The following is a 16,575-nucleotide window of genomic DNA, read 5'->3' as shown; positions in this document are numbered from 1 at the left end:
TTTCCCAGGTTGGGCTCGAACTTGCAATCCTCCTGTTTCAGCCTCCTAGAGTGTTGGGATTACAAAATGACACCACCACATCCAGCTAACCATTGTCCACTTTGGGTTTTTCCATTGAATCAACCTATACTGTTTCTGCCTGTGATTTAACAATGTCTTTTGATCCCTGTAACTTTTATTTCACAACAGATAGCTGTTGTCTAGGACAAGAGGGAATAGAAGTCTGGGACAGGACATTAACTCTTTCTATTCCTCAGGTGATGGGGAAACCTCAGGTTATGTGGGAAGGTGGGACTGAATCTGGGCAGCCATAGGGCTACAATTCAGCTCTTTGCTCATTAGCTCTTTCAGTAAATGCTTGGCCACTGCATGCAGTGGGGGATCGCACTGTGGGAATACAGAGCCTTCAGCATAACCCACACAGATGTTTCCTGGTTGTTCACAAGCATGAAAGGGACATTGTGGCCCTTTCCTTGAGCTGGGTACATACTGATAAATTTCTCTTCTTTCTTCTACTTTTTGTCTGGAGGTTAAAAAAAACTCTGTTCTCTTAATTTTAGCCAGGGAGGCAACCACCCATGTGAATCATTGGTGGGGAGGGCAGGGAAATATTAGGCAAAGGGCTAAATATGCGGCAGAAACTCCCTCCCTATGAGTGGAGTCCTCTGGAATGCTTTAACAAAGGCACTAGTGAAGGGTCAACATTGGATGCAAGGACTCAACAGAATTCTAACCCGACTTGAACCGCCATGCAGCAAGCTTTAGCAGTGCCACAGGCTCTGCACTCATCTGCAAGCTTCTGCTACCCAGTGATAGCGTCGGTACCCTCCTCCAAAGCAGGAGGGAGAAACAGCTTGCTGCCTGGTATGGCAGAACCCTGTCTGGATCCAGGGAAGGAAGGCCCTTGGAAAGATAGATTTTTTTTTGAGGGGTGGGGCACCCGGAGTCAAACTCAGAACCTCAGGCTTGCCAGGCAGGAGCTGTGCCACTGAGCTAAATGCCCGGCCCCAGATTTTCTTTAAAGAGCCTAAGTCATGTCAACAGGATGGAGTGAGTCGACCTCCACTCCACTGAGCGGAGTGAGTCAATGGGTCTAGTCCACAGAGAGATGCATCTCTGAGCAACCTGGCCCCAGGATTGTTCTGGCACATGGCTTTCCCATGGCTGCACAGTGGCCAAGGGAGAGACCTGTGGTGACTTTTAGGACTGGGTCACGTCCCAGGGATGAGTGTCCATACACAGAGGTGCCATTGGTTTCCCTTCCTCTCTCTTGCTTTGCTCGTTGTCCTCCAGCTTCCATTCTGCAAAAGACACTGCCATGGTGGGGGAGCGCAGGCCAGGAGTCTGTGACCAGCCTGTGCAAAGGGGCGGGGCTCGTGGAGCAGTGGTGGAAGCTGTGGGACATAACAGTCTGGCAGGATTGAGAGGAAACAGGAACCAGGCCCAGAAAGGACGAAGAAGGGTGGGAGAGGCAGAATCAAAAACAGAAGGAGGAGCAAAAGCCAGTGACAGGGTGGATCTGATGAAAGCCGGGAGGAGGGCAAAGCCACAGATGGAAGAGGGAAGGAGCCAGGCTTTCTCGGAATGCTTTGTATGTCTTCTCCTTTCACTGTGCTTTCTGGTGGGAGATTTCTGAGACCTGAGAAAATAAGAGGTGGGTATATCTCCCAAGAGACTGGGAGCTCATGGTAGCTTTCATAAGCTTCTGGTTGACTTTCAAATCTGTTAACCATTTGCACACTACATACAGACCTGTAGGCTTTGTGCCTGAGAGCAAGATGGGAGAGAATGCTCCAAGCATCCCTCCTCCAGGCCACAGCCCAGGTTCATTAACACTGGCATGGAAAATGTCTCCTTAAAAGCTCCCTCTCTGCCTTGCACCCCCAGGGGGAACTTTGGGAAGGGAGCTGATATATTGGAAGGTGCAATATTAACAGACAGGGAAACTCAGTAAGATTGGATGTGTTTCATGGGGATTTTGTTTTATTTATTTATTTATTTATTTATTTATTTTTTGTATTTTTGAGACAGGGTTTCACTATGCAGGCCTTGAGCTCACTCAGGCTGGCCTTGAGCTCACTTTGTAGCCCAGGCTGGTCTCGAACTTGCAATGATCCTCCTGCCTCAGCTTCCTGGGTGCTGGAATAACAGGTGTGCGCCACCAAACCTGGCTTTTGCTTTTGTTTTAGACAGTGTTTCACTATGCAGTTCAGGCTGGCCTCAAACTCACACCAATCCTCCTGCCTCAGCCTCCCTAGTGCTGGGATTTAAGGTGTGCGCTGCTACGCTTGGCTTTGGATGCACTTTAGAAAATGTAAACATTGCAATTTTATAGCCTTAATACCTTATCAGTCAGCTTTCTGCTGCTGAACACAATACCCAACACCTGCAATTTAGACAAGGAGAGGTTTAATTTGACTCATATTTAAGGGAATTTAGAGCTGGATGTGGTGGCAAATGCCAGTAATTCCAGTAGTTGGGATGCTGAGGCGGGAAGATCCGTGTGAGTTTGAGGCCTTCTACATACTGAATTATATGGTAAGACCCTTTCTCAAAAACAAAACAAAACAAAACAAAACAAAAAACAAAACAAGGAAGTTAGCTCCTGACCATCTGGCTCCAAGGCAGGAACATCATGGCGGTGGGCATGGCAGAACAAAGATGCTTTGTTCTTAGCAGCTGGGAAGCAGGGCAGGGGATAGTGCCAGAGAAGAGGTGACCAAAGGCCATACATCCACAGCCATACAGATACAGCCGGAAGTGTGCTCCACCAATCCCCTGGGTGGATCGCAAAGCCAGTCAAGCGGACAGTCTGATTGAACTGCCACGGTACCAAACCCTTATTCCCAAGTTCTGGTCACAGACTAGCAGTTGCTGCCAGAGACTTATAAAGCTAACCTGAACAGAAACCAGCAACCTCCGTTTCCCAGGAAGAGCCTAACTTCTACCCCAGGACTGTCCTGTAGAAAGTTCTGCTGTATGAATGCAGTTATGAACAGAGCGTGGCCCCGGGAGTTTTGTTCTTCCTAGTGGGGAGCCGAGGAAACCAAGCAGCTACCACAGGTGGTAGACTTGGCAGAGACGTGAGCATATGGGGCTGACAGCAGAAATAGATGTCACCATCTGGCACACCAGCCCCTCGGATGATTCCATCACCTCCCTGTCCTACCCCTGCTCCAGGTTGAGAGCAGATGGCATTTCAGATCTTGAGAGCTTGTTTGGAGGTTTTCGCAGGGGAGTGAAGCTACTCCTATACCCTTGACTGAATGGTCCTCCTGTATGAGAGGGGGTGATTGTCCTTTTCCACTGAGCTTGCAGCTTCGGAAGGGACATACCTGGAGCACTGAGGGAGGAAGGACTGGGACACCCGCCTAGCCAGCCAGAGCAGCTAAATCAAACCCGGCGATCAATGGGCTGACAGATGTCACAACCAGATTGCCCTCACATCTGGCATTTAAAATCTATTTGCTTAATTTTTAAAAAATTACCTAGTCCTGGTTTTAAGCAAATGGAGAAAGGAGGTGATGTGCAGTGTTAGGGGTTTCTGCCAAGGTGGAGCTCAAAGCAGAGGGGGAAAGTTTCTGAGGATAGAATACCCTGGGCCTGACTGCTGGGATTTGAACTGGTTGTTTCCTGTAAGAATAGGCTGAATGAACCTCCAAGGGAAAGACCAATCCTCAGCCCAGCTCTCCGAGAGAAAGGAAGCCTGGATGTGAGGTGGCTCTGCAGAGGGGTTTCTTGGCCTTTCTACTCAGATTTCTGAAAGTAGAGCTCGTTAGGTGGAGAGGTCACTAATTTATGTGGAATTTGAACCTGAATACCATTCCGTTACTCTTTTAGATATGGTCAGGAAAGCCACATCTGCTATGACTATCTGTTGGACTTTAATATCTAGAATCTCAAAGGTTGTGAACCTCTAGAATCTCACTTGGGATTATGGAATTTTGGAGACACAGAGTAAATGGGCTAAATGGATTTCTCCTTCTAGTATTTTTCTTGTTTCACTTACCCTTTAGTTCACATGCTCAGCTTATTCAGTGGTATTCCCCATGTATATTTATTACATTCTCACCAGCTGTGAGATGACAACTAGATACTAGTCACGGGATGGTACTGCATCACACTCTATTTTTTTGTCTTTTTGAGACAGGGTCTCGCTATGCAGTTCAGGCTGGTCTTCAGGCTCACTTTGTATCCCAGGCTGGTCTCAAACTCACAACAATCTTCCTGCCTCAGCCTTCTGAGTGCTGGGATTATAGGGGTGCGCCACCATGCCCAGCCTGCATCACACTCTAAAAGCCACTGCTTATTTAGATTGGAGCAACTACCCTTAAAATGCCCAATAAAAGAAAATCTGGGGCTTGGGATTTAGCTCAGTGGCACAGAACCTGCCTAGCAAGCTCAAGGTTGTGAGTTCAATTCCTGGTACCAGAAAACAAACAAACAAACAAACAAACAAAAAAAACAAAAGAAAATCTGGAGACACACCCCCAGATTGACACTCCTTAATAAATAAAATGAGCAGGTCTTTGCTGCAGGATCATTCATCTTGAGAAGGTTTCTTGTTTATCCAAGGATGACCTGTCCAGTGGTTAAAGAACAGGGCTGATCCTTTGGAGTCAAACGGTGCTGGCTGCTCCTGCCCTATTGTTTTCTTCTGTCCACACTACACGCGGTGATGCCTGCTGTGTGGCAGGGCACATTGGGTATTGATCGCAACTCTGGGCTTCTGCAGCTTCCCTCTGCAGGCAGTGGGTGGTTGCAGTGGCCTCTCAGTCAGCACCATGCATTCTAGAGGCTACAGAGAATCCTAGCCTTGTGATGGTCAATCAGCATTCTGTCTCCCTTCCTGCTCCAGATCCATGAGAAAGAAGAGGAAGAGTTCAACGAGAAAAGTGAAAATGACTCTGGAATCAACGAGGAGCCTCTACTCACAGCAGACCAGGTATGAGTCTCCCTGTAGGTTCTTGAGGCCTTTTGTTCTTCTGATGGAGAAAAGGTGTAAGAGAAGAGACTTGTCACATGCACTTGAAGCAGAGGAAAGCTGTGTGGCCTTGTGGGGGCTTGTCAAGAAGGCTGGGTACCTTTATGGCTCCTGCCATGAACGTGAATGTACTTCCTCACACTCGGGTGGATGGGCTCAGGTTCTGATGACAGCAGGACATAGGCCTGGTATTCAATGGCTTCCTGGTCGGCTGAGCCTCCTGCTGCAGTTCCGTGTACTCGGAGTCAGGACATTTAAATGAGTTTCCCAAGTACCTGTTCTTCCAAAAAAGAGAAGTGACAGGCATGGCTTCTGTGTGATGGATACTTCCTCACATTTCACAGGACACTGAAAGTTTTGAACTTCCAGAAAGGAGCCTTAGAGACACTGTGGTCTTTGTGAGAAGAAATAGAAGGTTTATTTTAGCTTTGGTAATTTACTGGGGAGGTTAGTGTTGAGTCTGGGCTCCTACTCAACCTTTTAGTCAACAGATATCTGAGTGCTTAGTTTGAGCTAGAAACAATGCAAGTTTTCAAAAATTCTTTCTGGAAATGTTCCCCTGGGAGCCATCAGTGCCCCAAAGGGCCTGACAAAGAGGTGCTTCTTCATATTTGTGGTCAAAAGGTAGGATGTGTTTGCTTTTTAAAAGTTTCTTTAATTTTTTGAAAGTGAATTTGAAGCAGGTAAAGAACAGAAGGTAGAAAAGAACAAGGGCTGACAATAATTCTCATGACGTGCGGAGGAGCGGGGCCTCAGTGATAGAGATTCAGTGAGAATCTTCCCCCGAGAAACACAGCCATAAAACCCTGAGGGGGTTTGTGTCGTGTTGTCACATCCAATAAATTAGCTTATTTAGTCAACATCTAGGTGTCCCTTAAGTTCCTAAGTAGAGTTGAAGAGTTTGTGAGTCTAAAGAGGAATTATTCTAAAAGAGGAGACCCTGAGCCTCCTTACCTTTGGTCCACCCTGCCAGGAGGAAACCCACTTCCCAGACCATAGCCCCTCACAGGTCTGGAACATTCAGTTGTATAAATGTACTGTTGCCACGAAAGTCACCTATAGAGTCAGCTTCAGAAGAAGCTCGGCTTACACTGACTTCTTTATGTGTATACAATCAGTGTATACAGTAGTTCACTATGAGTCCTTTAGGCAGCTGCTAAGTCCTTACCTGCACTCGTAGAGGTGTAATCTCCGTCAGTAGTGGAGATTAGAGCTAAGGCTCTTACCTGTTTTCTGCTCTAGCAACCCTGGCTCTCCTTTTATCATTTTATTATCTTTATTTTCACTTGTTGCTAGGCAGCTTCATTCCTGTGCAGGTGAATTCTGGAGAAATAGCTGTTTCCTTCACATTCTGCATTTTTCTGGGGACATTCTTTTTCTCCCCGGTCACATGTACTGTGACAATTAATGAACTGGGTTCTGTGTTAAAGTTGGGTGGATAAAATATTTTCCCACTTAGAAATAAAATGCTCAGCAAATTGAAGTCAATGTTCCTTTCCAGGCAGCTCTGGTTTGTTTCCTGACCGAGTAGTTTATTTCCAATAAAGCACTCATCTAAATGGAGCTCTTGGAAGAGGTTGTGCATGAAAGAGTGCTTTCCATTAAAGAAAGAGTGTGGGTGAGCCTTTGCCCGGGTCTATTTTTATTATTATTATTTATTAAGAAATGGCACTGCTTCAAGAATTTTATAGACTGCAGATTAGAAACATCCTTAACTGATTAGACTCCCAGCGCAGATCCTCCTCCAGGAAAGAGCAGAGTTCGCACTCTGTTGTGTACCTTCCTCAGGTAATTGAGGAGATTGAGGAAATGATGCAGAACTCCCCAGATCCTGAGGAGGAAGAGGAGGTTCTGGAAGAAGAGGAGGGAGGAGAAACCTCGTCCCAGGCAGACTCGGTCCTGCTGCAGGAGATGCAAGCCTTGACGCAGACCTTCAACAACAACTGGTCCTACGAAGGTGAGACCCCATGTGGGGAGGCCGAGGACGATGTGCCTGCACGGTGACCCCTGTGACAGATCCCAGGCACGGCCCCAGAGAGAGGCTTACACATCCAGAGGGTGGGTGACACCTTCCCTCCACCACTACATCAGGAGTGCAGTGAGTGTTTTTATAAATAAAAAGGTAGTCAAGCAAAATGTGAGTGGCAAAGCTAACCAAAGCACAAGGCTAAAGAAGGACCAGGGGAAGAACTTGAAACTGCTGTCAAGAAGCAATGGATGATGCAACTGTAAAATCAATGAGAAAAAAATACAAAAGGAAATAATGAGAGCTCAGAGTTTTTGGAGCGCTTTCTAGGTGCCAGGCATGCTTTTGGCTTGTTATGCATAATCTCACACTGATCTCACACCACCCCGGTAGGATTGAGCTGAGTCTTCCATAAGTGAGAGGCTTGTCCAAGGCCTCTGTTGGGGAAATAGAATTAAACACTAAATCTCTTCACCATCCAGAAAAGCCTCTCCACAAAGGTAGAAGAGGAAGAAAACATTTTTATTGTTGAGTAAGCATGCAACCAGAGTAGGGCGCACATCACAGACAGCCCCCCAAAGGGATGGCAAAGACAGAAAGCAATCTTGCTCTGGCCTGTGGCTAAGTGGACAGAACCCATTACACTAAGTGGGTTTTGCAGCTTGGAGTCAGGTGGTGAGTTAGGCCTCTCTGCTTCTAGCACAGTGGGAGATTAAGCTTTATCTTCCTTGATGATTGCCTTTCAAAGCAGTGACTCCCAGGCCCCTGAGGAAGCCTTCCTGAATTGTGGAAATGATAGGAGGCTTATGCAGCCATTAAAAGATTGAACATACTTCTGAAAAAAACAAAGAAATTCTGAAAGGAAAAGAAAGTTGGAGAGAAGAAAAATCTTTTCCCTACTGATTATTTTGTGTAGTGCTGAGGATTGAACCCAAGACCTCACCCACGTGATGCGCACACTATAGCAATGAGCTACACTACCTCAGCCCTCTCTCCTTATTCTCAGTGGGGAGAGCCAAGCCTCTCACTATAGATGGGCACTAGCCCTCAAACCTCCAGTAAGTCCAAGTGGTGCAACCAGCACTTGAAGCCAAGGTTAACTCCAGCATCCAGTCTCTTAATCCCTGTATCACATTAACTCTCTGACACGGGTTTATGCTAAGTATGACAGTGGAAAGAAAGGGCTGGATAGACTGTGAGATAAAAAACTGTAACACACAAGACAAAAATAAAACCCATCAGTCTGAGGGGTGACAGTGCAGGAGGGGCCCTGATCCTGGTGGGAGGTCCCCACATGGGGTGGTGTGGATTTATAAACCACAGAGAGAGCGTAGGTGGGTTGATCAGGGGACAAAGCTGCAAACAAGGGTTACAAGACAAAAATCCAGGGGTGGGTCTGAAGCACAGCGTGCTGAAAGCAAAGTCCCGCAGCTCCAAGGAGCAGAGACAGGGTGGCGGCCGCGGGCTGGGGTAGTGGGGTGGGGGAGCCAGTGGGGGTGATGAATGGATTTGGCTGCCTTGCTGCATTCACAGCCGCCCCAATGGGCCATTCTCAGCCACACAAAGGCCCCAAACATAGCAGCGTTCAGCAAAGGAGTCATGAAAACAGCTGAGATGCAGAGTGAAATGGCAAAAAACAGAAGGCGGAGGACAGCTCCAGAGAGCAAAAGAAAGGGGGAAAGACAACCAAGTCAGCAAATACCCAGGCTGCGCAGAGGGAAAGGAAAAGGAGAATGGGTTCTGAGGGGATACCTCTAGTCAGGAGCGCCCTTGGCTACTTTGTAGATCGTTGTAGAGATATCTGTTGTGTTCCATTTGTGACGGACAGGTAGGGGTTGTTTGTGGGGACAGAGTGGCATCTCAGGCCCTGTGCACAGAGTGTAGTGATCAGGTCAGGGAGACCGGCATGTCTGTCACCTCAGACATTTGTCAGTTTCCTGTGCTGTGAACATTTAAAACCCTGTGTATGAACTATTTTGAAATAGTTAACTAATAGCTATCAACCACCTAAATCTATCTTGAATGAAGCAGCCGTAAGGACCGAGAAGTTAAAGAGAAGCTGTCTGTGTCCCATACCCTCATGTTTCCCATCTGTGTCTGGAAGTGGTGACTGCTGTGTGCCACCTGGCTGGACCTCAGTTCCCCTGCATGTTCCTGGTCTCCCACAGTTTTGAATCCATTAGTTGCAGGACAGGTCGTACATCTTCGGATCCCCTGCTTACGTTCCTGTCAGCCAAATTGGGATCAGTTCTTGGAAATAAATATCAGCTCTTTATTGATCTTCAGCACAGTTGCCAGAAATCTCTCATGCTCCTGCAGTTCCTGACCCACTCCAATGTGAGGAATATTATAGAGACAGGAAAATAGATAGAACAAGGCATCAAAAAGCCAGGCATCTGTCCCCCCATGTTTATGTATACAGAATCTACAGGCTTCCTTGGGGTTGGTTCTTCTCTCTCTTCTTCCTCTTCTTTTTCCAGATTGCTGACTCCCAATTTTAAGAGTCTTTCAGGGATCTCTGAGAATTTGAGAGGGTCTTCTCTGAGCGGGGCGGGGCTCAGGCCTGGCTGCAGGTGTCAGCTGCGGGTGGTCTTCCCCTGCAGGGCTGAGGCACATGTCAGGGTCTGAACTGACAGAGCTGCTGGACCAGGTGGAAGGCGCCATCCGGGACTTCTCAGAGGAGCTGGTGCACCAGCTGGCCCGCCGGGATGAGCTAGAGTTTGAGAAGGAAGTGAAGAACTCCTTCATCACGGTGCTTATTGAGGTTCAGAACAAGCAGAAGGAGCAGCGGGAGCTGATGAAGAAGAGGAGGAGAGAGAAAGGGCTGAGCCTGCAGAGCAGCCGGATAGAGAAGGGAAACCAGATGCCTCTCAAGGTATGTGAGCAGTGCAGCTGGAGAACCCAGCCTCGAACCCTAGCCATGTAAGCCCAGGTACCTGGCCTAGGGTGGACATGTAAATACTTACTGAGCAACATTATGAGGGACCCCATGACAGATGGAGTCAGAGGGGGCCCCCACAGTACCCCTGTCTAACTGGTAGACACAAGGCATAAACATTAAAATACAGCTTGTGTTCTTAGGCTATACCTTGTTAAGTAGGGCGAGGGCATTTGGAGCTCTGGGCCCTGGTCAGGGTCTCTGCTACTGGCCTGGGTGTGCTCCAACCTGGTCTGGTTAAGGTGTGTGTTGGGTATTGATAGGGAACTGAGGGGTTGAAAATGACCAGATGCCTTATTGGTCTCTGTGTTAGTTACTTTTCTCTCATTGCTGAGACAAAATACCTGATGTCCAAAATTAAGGGAGGAAAGATTTATTTATTTTGTTTTGTTTTTTTGTTTTTTTTTTCTGGTACCGAGAATCGAACTCACGACCTTACGCTTGCCAGGCAGGCACTGTGCCACTGAGCTAAATCCCCAACCCCTGGGGAAAGATTTATTTAGCTCACAGTTTGTAGAAGTTTCAGTCCATACTCAGCTGGCTCCAAGGTAGGGTGACATGGCAGACAGCAAAAGCAACAAGAGCAAAAAAGGGGGTAAGCAAGCCTCTTTTCCTCCCATATATTGTATGTAGGCTACTGGCCCTAGGACCGGTGTAGCACTCATACTCCCAAATCCCAGCACTAGACAATCAATCAGTCACCAATTCTGGATTCAGCTGCCTCCAAAAATCCCACCCCCTCATGACCACATGAGGCTTTGGGGGAACATCCAGACACAAACCATGACAGTCTGCAGACATTATTCTCCAAACCAGTGGTTCTAAATGGAGAAAGCTTCCTAGCATCATCTAAGGAACGTTTTCAAAATGCCTTTGTCCAGCTGTATCCCAGACCAACTGAATTAGGTTTGGGCTTGGCATGGTAGCGCACACCTGTAATCCCAGCACTTGGGAAGCTGAGGCAGGAGGATCGTTGTAAGTTCAAGACCAGCTTAGGCCACCAAGTGAGCTCAAGCCCAGCCTGCACTGCATAGGGAGACCCTGTCTCAAAAAAGACAAAAACCCCCCAACAAACAAACAAAAGAAAAACTGAATTAGGTTAGGGTTTGTACATTTTGAAAGCGAGCTCCCCAGACTAGGACAGTTGTTTAAACTTGCCCTCTGAGAGCTGTTTTCCCTGAGATCTTTGCATTATTGTTCCCCGAAGTTTTACTGAACTCCCCCTTTTTTATGCAACAAAGAATGGAGTGAGGCAAGTTGGGAGAATATAGAGGACTTATTGCCTACTGGACCAACTGAGTTAATTTTGAGACAAGCCCCTTGAGACAAGTTCACGCTGAAACTCTGCCCTGTTTCTGTGGGCCAAGTCTTAACCCTGACTCCAGTTACTGTGATAGCGTGGTAGCTCATGGGCCTGGGCACTGGAGTGAGGACACAGGGGCCCCTGGGGAGGTGACTGCAGGGCAGGAAGCATCCGCCCTTCTTGCATCTCTCTTGCCAGCGCTTCAGCATGGAAGGCATCTCCAACATCCTGCAGAGTGGCATCCGCCAGACCTTTGGCTCCTCGGGAACTGACAAGCAGGTACAGACTGACTCTCTACTCCTTTCTTCACCTGGGTTCTGGCAGCTCAGCCAGAACCTGCACAAAACTTAAAACCCAGCCCTTTTTGTAGAACTATAAATTAAGTTGTTTTAAGGATAAAATGCATCAAAAGGGAACCTATTTCAGAATCAGTTCCATTTTGGAGTCTAATCAACTCCATCACATCGGGTCACCAGCTGACCCAATGCTACCACCAGAACCACCTCTTTAGACTGGCTCTGATGGTGACCTATGCTATGTCAGCTCCTCATTGGCTCCATTTAATAACGACTTGCCTGTTGTTAATCAGCTTTGTGTTACTATAACAAAATACTGGAGGCAGCTATCTTTATAAAGACAAAAGGTTTATTTGGCTCACAGTTTTGGAGGGTCAAGTCCAAGAATGGGTGGCCTCATGGGTTTGGCTTCCGGTGGGGGTGGCTTGTCATGGCAGAGGTATATGTAGGAGTGTGTGGTCCCATCTCAAGCCATGAAAGAAAAGAGAGAAAAAGGGAGAGACCACAGTCCTTTAATTCCCTTGAAGACAAGACCCCTGTGCCTAAGGCGTTTTTACTAGGGCTTGTCTCTTTTTTTTCTTTTGGTACCGGGAATTGAACTTAGGGCCTTGCACTTTCCAGGCAGGTGCTGTGCCACGGAGCTATATCCCTGGCCCTAGGCCTTGGCTCTTCCTAATACCAAGGTCCTGGGGACCCAGACTTTATATATGGAGCTCTGAAGTGCACTCACATTACACCCAGGCCATAGCATCCGTGAAGTGGCTTACCTTTGTGGTTATCAAAAGAGAGTTAAAAAAAGTCTGATGAGAGCCTGTGGTGTGTTACGCTTTGGTGCTAGAAGGTCCTCAGGTGCCAAGGTGGGAAAGTCCTGCTTCCAGCCCTCACGGGGTGCATAACTCAGTAAACATGGCAGTGTATGAGCCGATGAGCTTGAAAGTGGAGTAAGTGCTCATAGAATGTGTGTATCTTTCAAACATGTCTATAGCAGGATTCTTTTTTTTTTTTTTTTTTTTTTTTCGGTCTTTTTGAGACAGAGTCTTGCTATGCAGTTCAAGCTGACCTCAAGCTCACTTTGTAGCCCAGGCTGGTCTCGAGCTTGCAACGATCCTCCTGTTTCAGCCTCCCAAGTGCTGGGATTACAGGCGTGTGCCGCCACGCCCGGCTATAGCAGGATTCTAAGCGTCAAAATTCTACAGCTGCAGCATGGGAAGAGACCTTAGGAGCATTTAGCTGGCTCTTTCTTTTGACAGCAGGGAGAATGAGACCCAGAGCGATGAGGCCTTGCTGGTGGCAGAGCCTCAGCTGCACTGCAAAGCCTCTCATGTGGCCTTTAAGGCTGCCTTAGGTCTTGCCTCCAGGCCCTGGGCCCCCAGGTGCTGGGTTTCTTGGAGGAGCAATTCACATCCAGCAGGGGGAGCAGATCCAACATCCAAGACCCTGGGCGGGGTTGACATTCTTTCTCCTGTCATTTTTGACAAAAGAGAAATAATTCCTTCTCAAATTGCACTGCAAAGGACAAAAACAAAACAATAAGCCCTCTGGAGATGTTTTTTGCTCTCAGCCTGAAGGAAAACAAAAGTTCCCCAGGATTCCTTGATAACCAAAAAGTTTTTAGTGTAGAAGAAAGTAGAAGCTAGGATGGAGGGAAGCTTTTCTTGGCTAAATATGAGGAAAGTCTTATTTTTAAAGAGACAGCCCCTAAGGTGGGGGGAATAGTTCTCAAATAACGATGTGACCATGAGCGTGTTATTGAGAACGTCAAATTTCATGTGGTGTGTGTCTTAGAGGAAAGCAAGTCTCCATACAGATTTCTGCCCTGCCTTAAACCTAGTGGGACTCTGTCTTGTGACATCTCAGGCTCCATGCCCTGTTTGTCTTACAGTATCTGAATACAGTCATCCCTTACGAGAAGAAATCCTCTCCTCCCTCTGTGGAAGACCTGCAGATGCTGACGAACAGTGAGTTCTGTGCTCCTTGCCCTGCTTCCCGCATGGGTGAGGAGCTTCCACTGCCTTGGGCCTGAGATTTCCCCAGGGCAGCTTTACCAGGGGTCTAAATAGGCCCAGCACTATTAGCCCCTTGCACTGGGTAACATTAAGGCACTCTGCAGAGATACCCAGAGCTGTCTTTTCTCTTCCTGAGTTTCTGTAAGGAAAGAAATCTGCTTGGGTGAGGGGAGGGGCAGAGCTGGTGACAGAGATTTGGGTAGGGGGTGGGAAACAGGGCACGGTTTTTCTTGTTTCCCCAGGGGCTCTCAAGGCTTGCATTCTCTGCATCGCCTGTGCTCTCCTATAACTCGAGGTTGCTGGGTCCACCCTTTTACCCTTTGAAGCAGGAAGCTTGGTCTGTAGGTCTGGCTGTATTTTTAACGACAAGCAAGATTTCTTGGGTGGGGTGAGGCTGGTTGGAAAGAAGAGCATCTAGTTTTCCTGCCAGGAAGTGAGCGGCTCCCTCCCCTGCTTTGGCTCCATTGTCCTATATTAATAAACATTCTGAGCTATGGGAGAAAACCGTAATAAAGAGCCCTTTGTAGGCAGAATCTCTTTATATACATCAAACAGTACAACTCCCAAAGGGCGGGGGATGCATGGTTCAGCTATCAGTGTCAGCTTGGCTCTGTTAGGAAGAGAAAAATCCTAGGCTGAGACATGGTGACGGGCTCAGTGGATCAGAGAGAAATTCCATTTCCCTGGCAACCGTGCGTGCAGAGTGACGGCTGGCTGGGAGGCCGCCCAGCCTGCTGCAGCCTGCCCTGGCGGGAGTGGGCCACACAAGGCCATCGAACACTGCCGGAGAAGGCAGAGGAGCCACTGTTCTGCCAAAGAAGACAGATGCCCACTGGGCCCTGGTCCTGAAGGGCCCAAATGTTTTCATTTTTATCAATTTGGAGAATGAAAGCAGGAGATGATAGCAGATGGAAATCCCGCTGCAGACAGGGCATCCTTGAGAATCAGGAATTTAAAAATCAAAGTACACTAACTTGTTCCTGACTCATTTTAAGCTTCTCTATTTGTGTAAGTGTGCAATGCACTGAGACTTTTTTTTTTAAAGGAGTAGACAGAAATGCATTTATAGGGCTGGGGATATAGCTCAGTAGTAGAGTACGTGCCTAACACTGGGTCCTGAGTTTAATTTGTAGTGCTGAAAAAAAAAAGGCAAATGCATTTATAGATGTTTGTGTTTTCACAGTGGTAAACATTTGGAAAATAATTTGGACAAATTACCTAAAGGTTGAAATATGTAAAATACTTGATGCTGGTCTTAAGAGAGGGAAAAACTATTAATTTATTAAGAACACTCATCCAGGAATTCAGTGTGAGATTTTCTTTCCATTTTAATTGAGAAACAGATGTGTTTCTATTCTGAGTGGGCTTGTTTACTTTTTCAAGTTCATTTTAAAAATTATAGCTAGAGTGTATGCAGCATTAGAATACTTTGGCTATATGGAAAAGTGAACAGAGACAAATACATAATTCCTTGTTCCCTTTGTTATAGTTAGTATTTTAGTATTTTCTGGGTAGTTGTTTTTTTTGTTTGTTTGTTTTTTGGTTTTTCTCTGGTACCAGGAACCGAACTCACGACCTTGTGCTTGCCAGGCAGGTGCTTTTGCCGCTGAGCTAAATCCCCAGCCCCAATTTTCTGGGTAGTTGTGATTACACTGGCTATACAATTTTGTGTCATAAGTTTAGTTACATCACTTAATTGTTAACATTTTGTTAATACTCTTTTTATGCCTACCTTTTCTGTCACGGGGATATACCACACTCTGATATTTTGTTCCTTTTAAAGGCAAAACTGTCATCCTTTCTGCATACTGGTTCTTTTATAGGTTGTATTTTTTTTTCTTTTTCTTTTTTGAGACAGGGTCTCACTATGCAGTTCAGGCTGGCTTTGAGCTCACTTATGTAGCCCAGGCTGGTCTTGAACTCACAACGATCCTCCTGCCTTAGGCTCCCAAGTGCTGGGATTACAGGTGTGCATCATCACGCCGGCTATAGGTTGTAAAAGTACTCATTTCTAGCAAATCTCATGTGAATTTGTGAATAATGCCCCCTTCTTTGAATCAGGAATGTAGGCCAAACACTGCTTCTCTGACTGGACAATCTATGCTTTGGAGTTTGTTGTTGGGTGTGGTGGCACTTACGTGTAGTACTAACCCTTGGGAGGCTGAGGCAAGAGGATTACTGCGAGTTCAAGGCCAGCCTGGACTACATAGTGAATTCAAGGCCAGCCTGAACTACACAGTGAGACCCTGTCTATAATTAAATGAATAATAAATAAATTTATTTTGGAAAAAAACTAAAAAATTTACTTTGGAGGCTGAAGATCAATTTAAGACACATACCGATTGAATGTAGCTATTGCATTTTTACTACAATCTTTTTGCTGTGGCTGTTAGTCTGCCTGGGCTCAGTTGCAGAGTGGTCCTAGCCAAGTAAGTGGAAATGGTTGCATGTCTAAAATACAGAAAAAAAAAAACCCAAACCAGGACCCGCCTCCCCCAGCATCCACTCAAATTGAAATGAGTACACGTGGAAAAATAGATGGGAAATAAAACGGAAAAACCAACAGCCGGCTGCTGCAGGTCTGGCCTTGCTTTCTCTGGACTTGGCCCCCGGCTCCCAGCTCTGTTCTACTGGGCTCTACTGGCTCTGCTGGGCTCTGTTCCTTGTCCGCTCTGACTCTGGAGGCAGGTTTCATTATGCTGGTTTGAAAAGAGGTAAGGTGACCCACGGAAGGCAAAGGCACGGACATGGATTGAGGTCCCGCAGCGGTCGCTGCTGCCCCCTGACCCTGGCTGTCGGTGCCGGCTGATCTTCATTGTTTTCGCTTGTAGCAGTAAAGCGCGCTCGCTGAGAAGAGTCTGACAGTATACAAAGACATCCTAGAAAGAATGTTCCCTGTGGTCTCTGTCAGAGACAACCACTTGGGTTTTATGGGCCATTCTTCTACACCTTTTCTATGAACATTCAGTTATTATAAATTTAATGTGTTCTGCAACCTTCTCTCCTCACTGAGAATCCATCCTGTGCATACAGCTGTCTCGTTTTTTTAAGGCCATATAAGACTACACTGAATAGGTACATT

At 46.9% G+C, this 16,575-nt stretch overlaps 1 protein-coding gene across 3 annotated transcripts in view; it reads left to right on the top strand.

Moving 5' to 3' along the window:
• Fez1 (fasciculation and elongation protein zeta 1 (zygin I)) overlaps positions 1–16,575 on the top strand; it is a 52,692-nt gene that overhangs the window by 32,394 nt on the left and 3,723 nt on the right. For 2 of the 3 annotated variants that reach the window (XM_013511169.1, XM_013511170.1), the window contains exons 4-8: positions 4,859–4,945; positions 6,773–6,941; positions 9,554–9,825; positions 11,390–11,470; positions 13,370–13,481. In XM_013511169.1, coding sequence (XP_013366623.1) covers positions 4,859–4,945; positions 6,773–6,941; positions 9,554–9,825; positions 11,390–11,470; positions 13,370–13,481 — 721 coding nt within the window. The remainder of the gene's footprint in view (positions 1–4,858; positions 4,946–6,772; positions 6,942–9,553; positions 9,826–11,389; positions 11,471–13,369; positions 13,482–16,575) is intronic. The other variant, XM_005378460.2, reaches the window with a different exon arrangement.

This window comes from Chinchilla lanigera, unplaced genomic scaffold (genome assembly GCF_000276665.1).
Source record: "Chinchilla lanigera isolate Chin_1 unplaced genomic scaffold, ChiLan1.0 scaffold00011, whole genome shotgun sequence".
Classification (NCBI taxonomy): domain Eukaryota; kingdom Metazoa; phylum Chordata; class Mammalia; order Rodentia; family Chinchillidae; genus Chinchilla; species Chinchilla lanigera.
The sequence above is the reverse complement of the archived record's forward strand: the minus strand, read 5'-3'. Positions and strand labels throughout refer to the sequence as shown.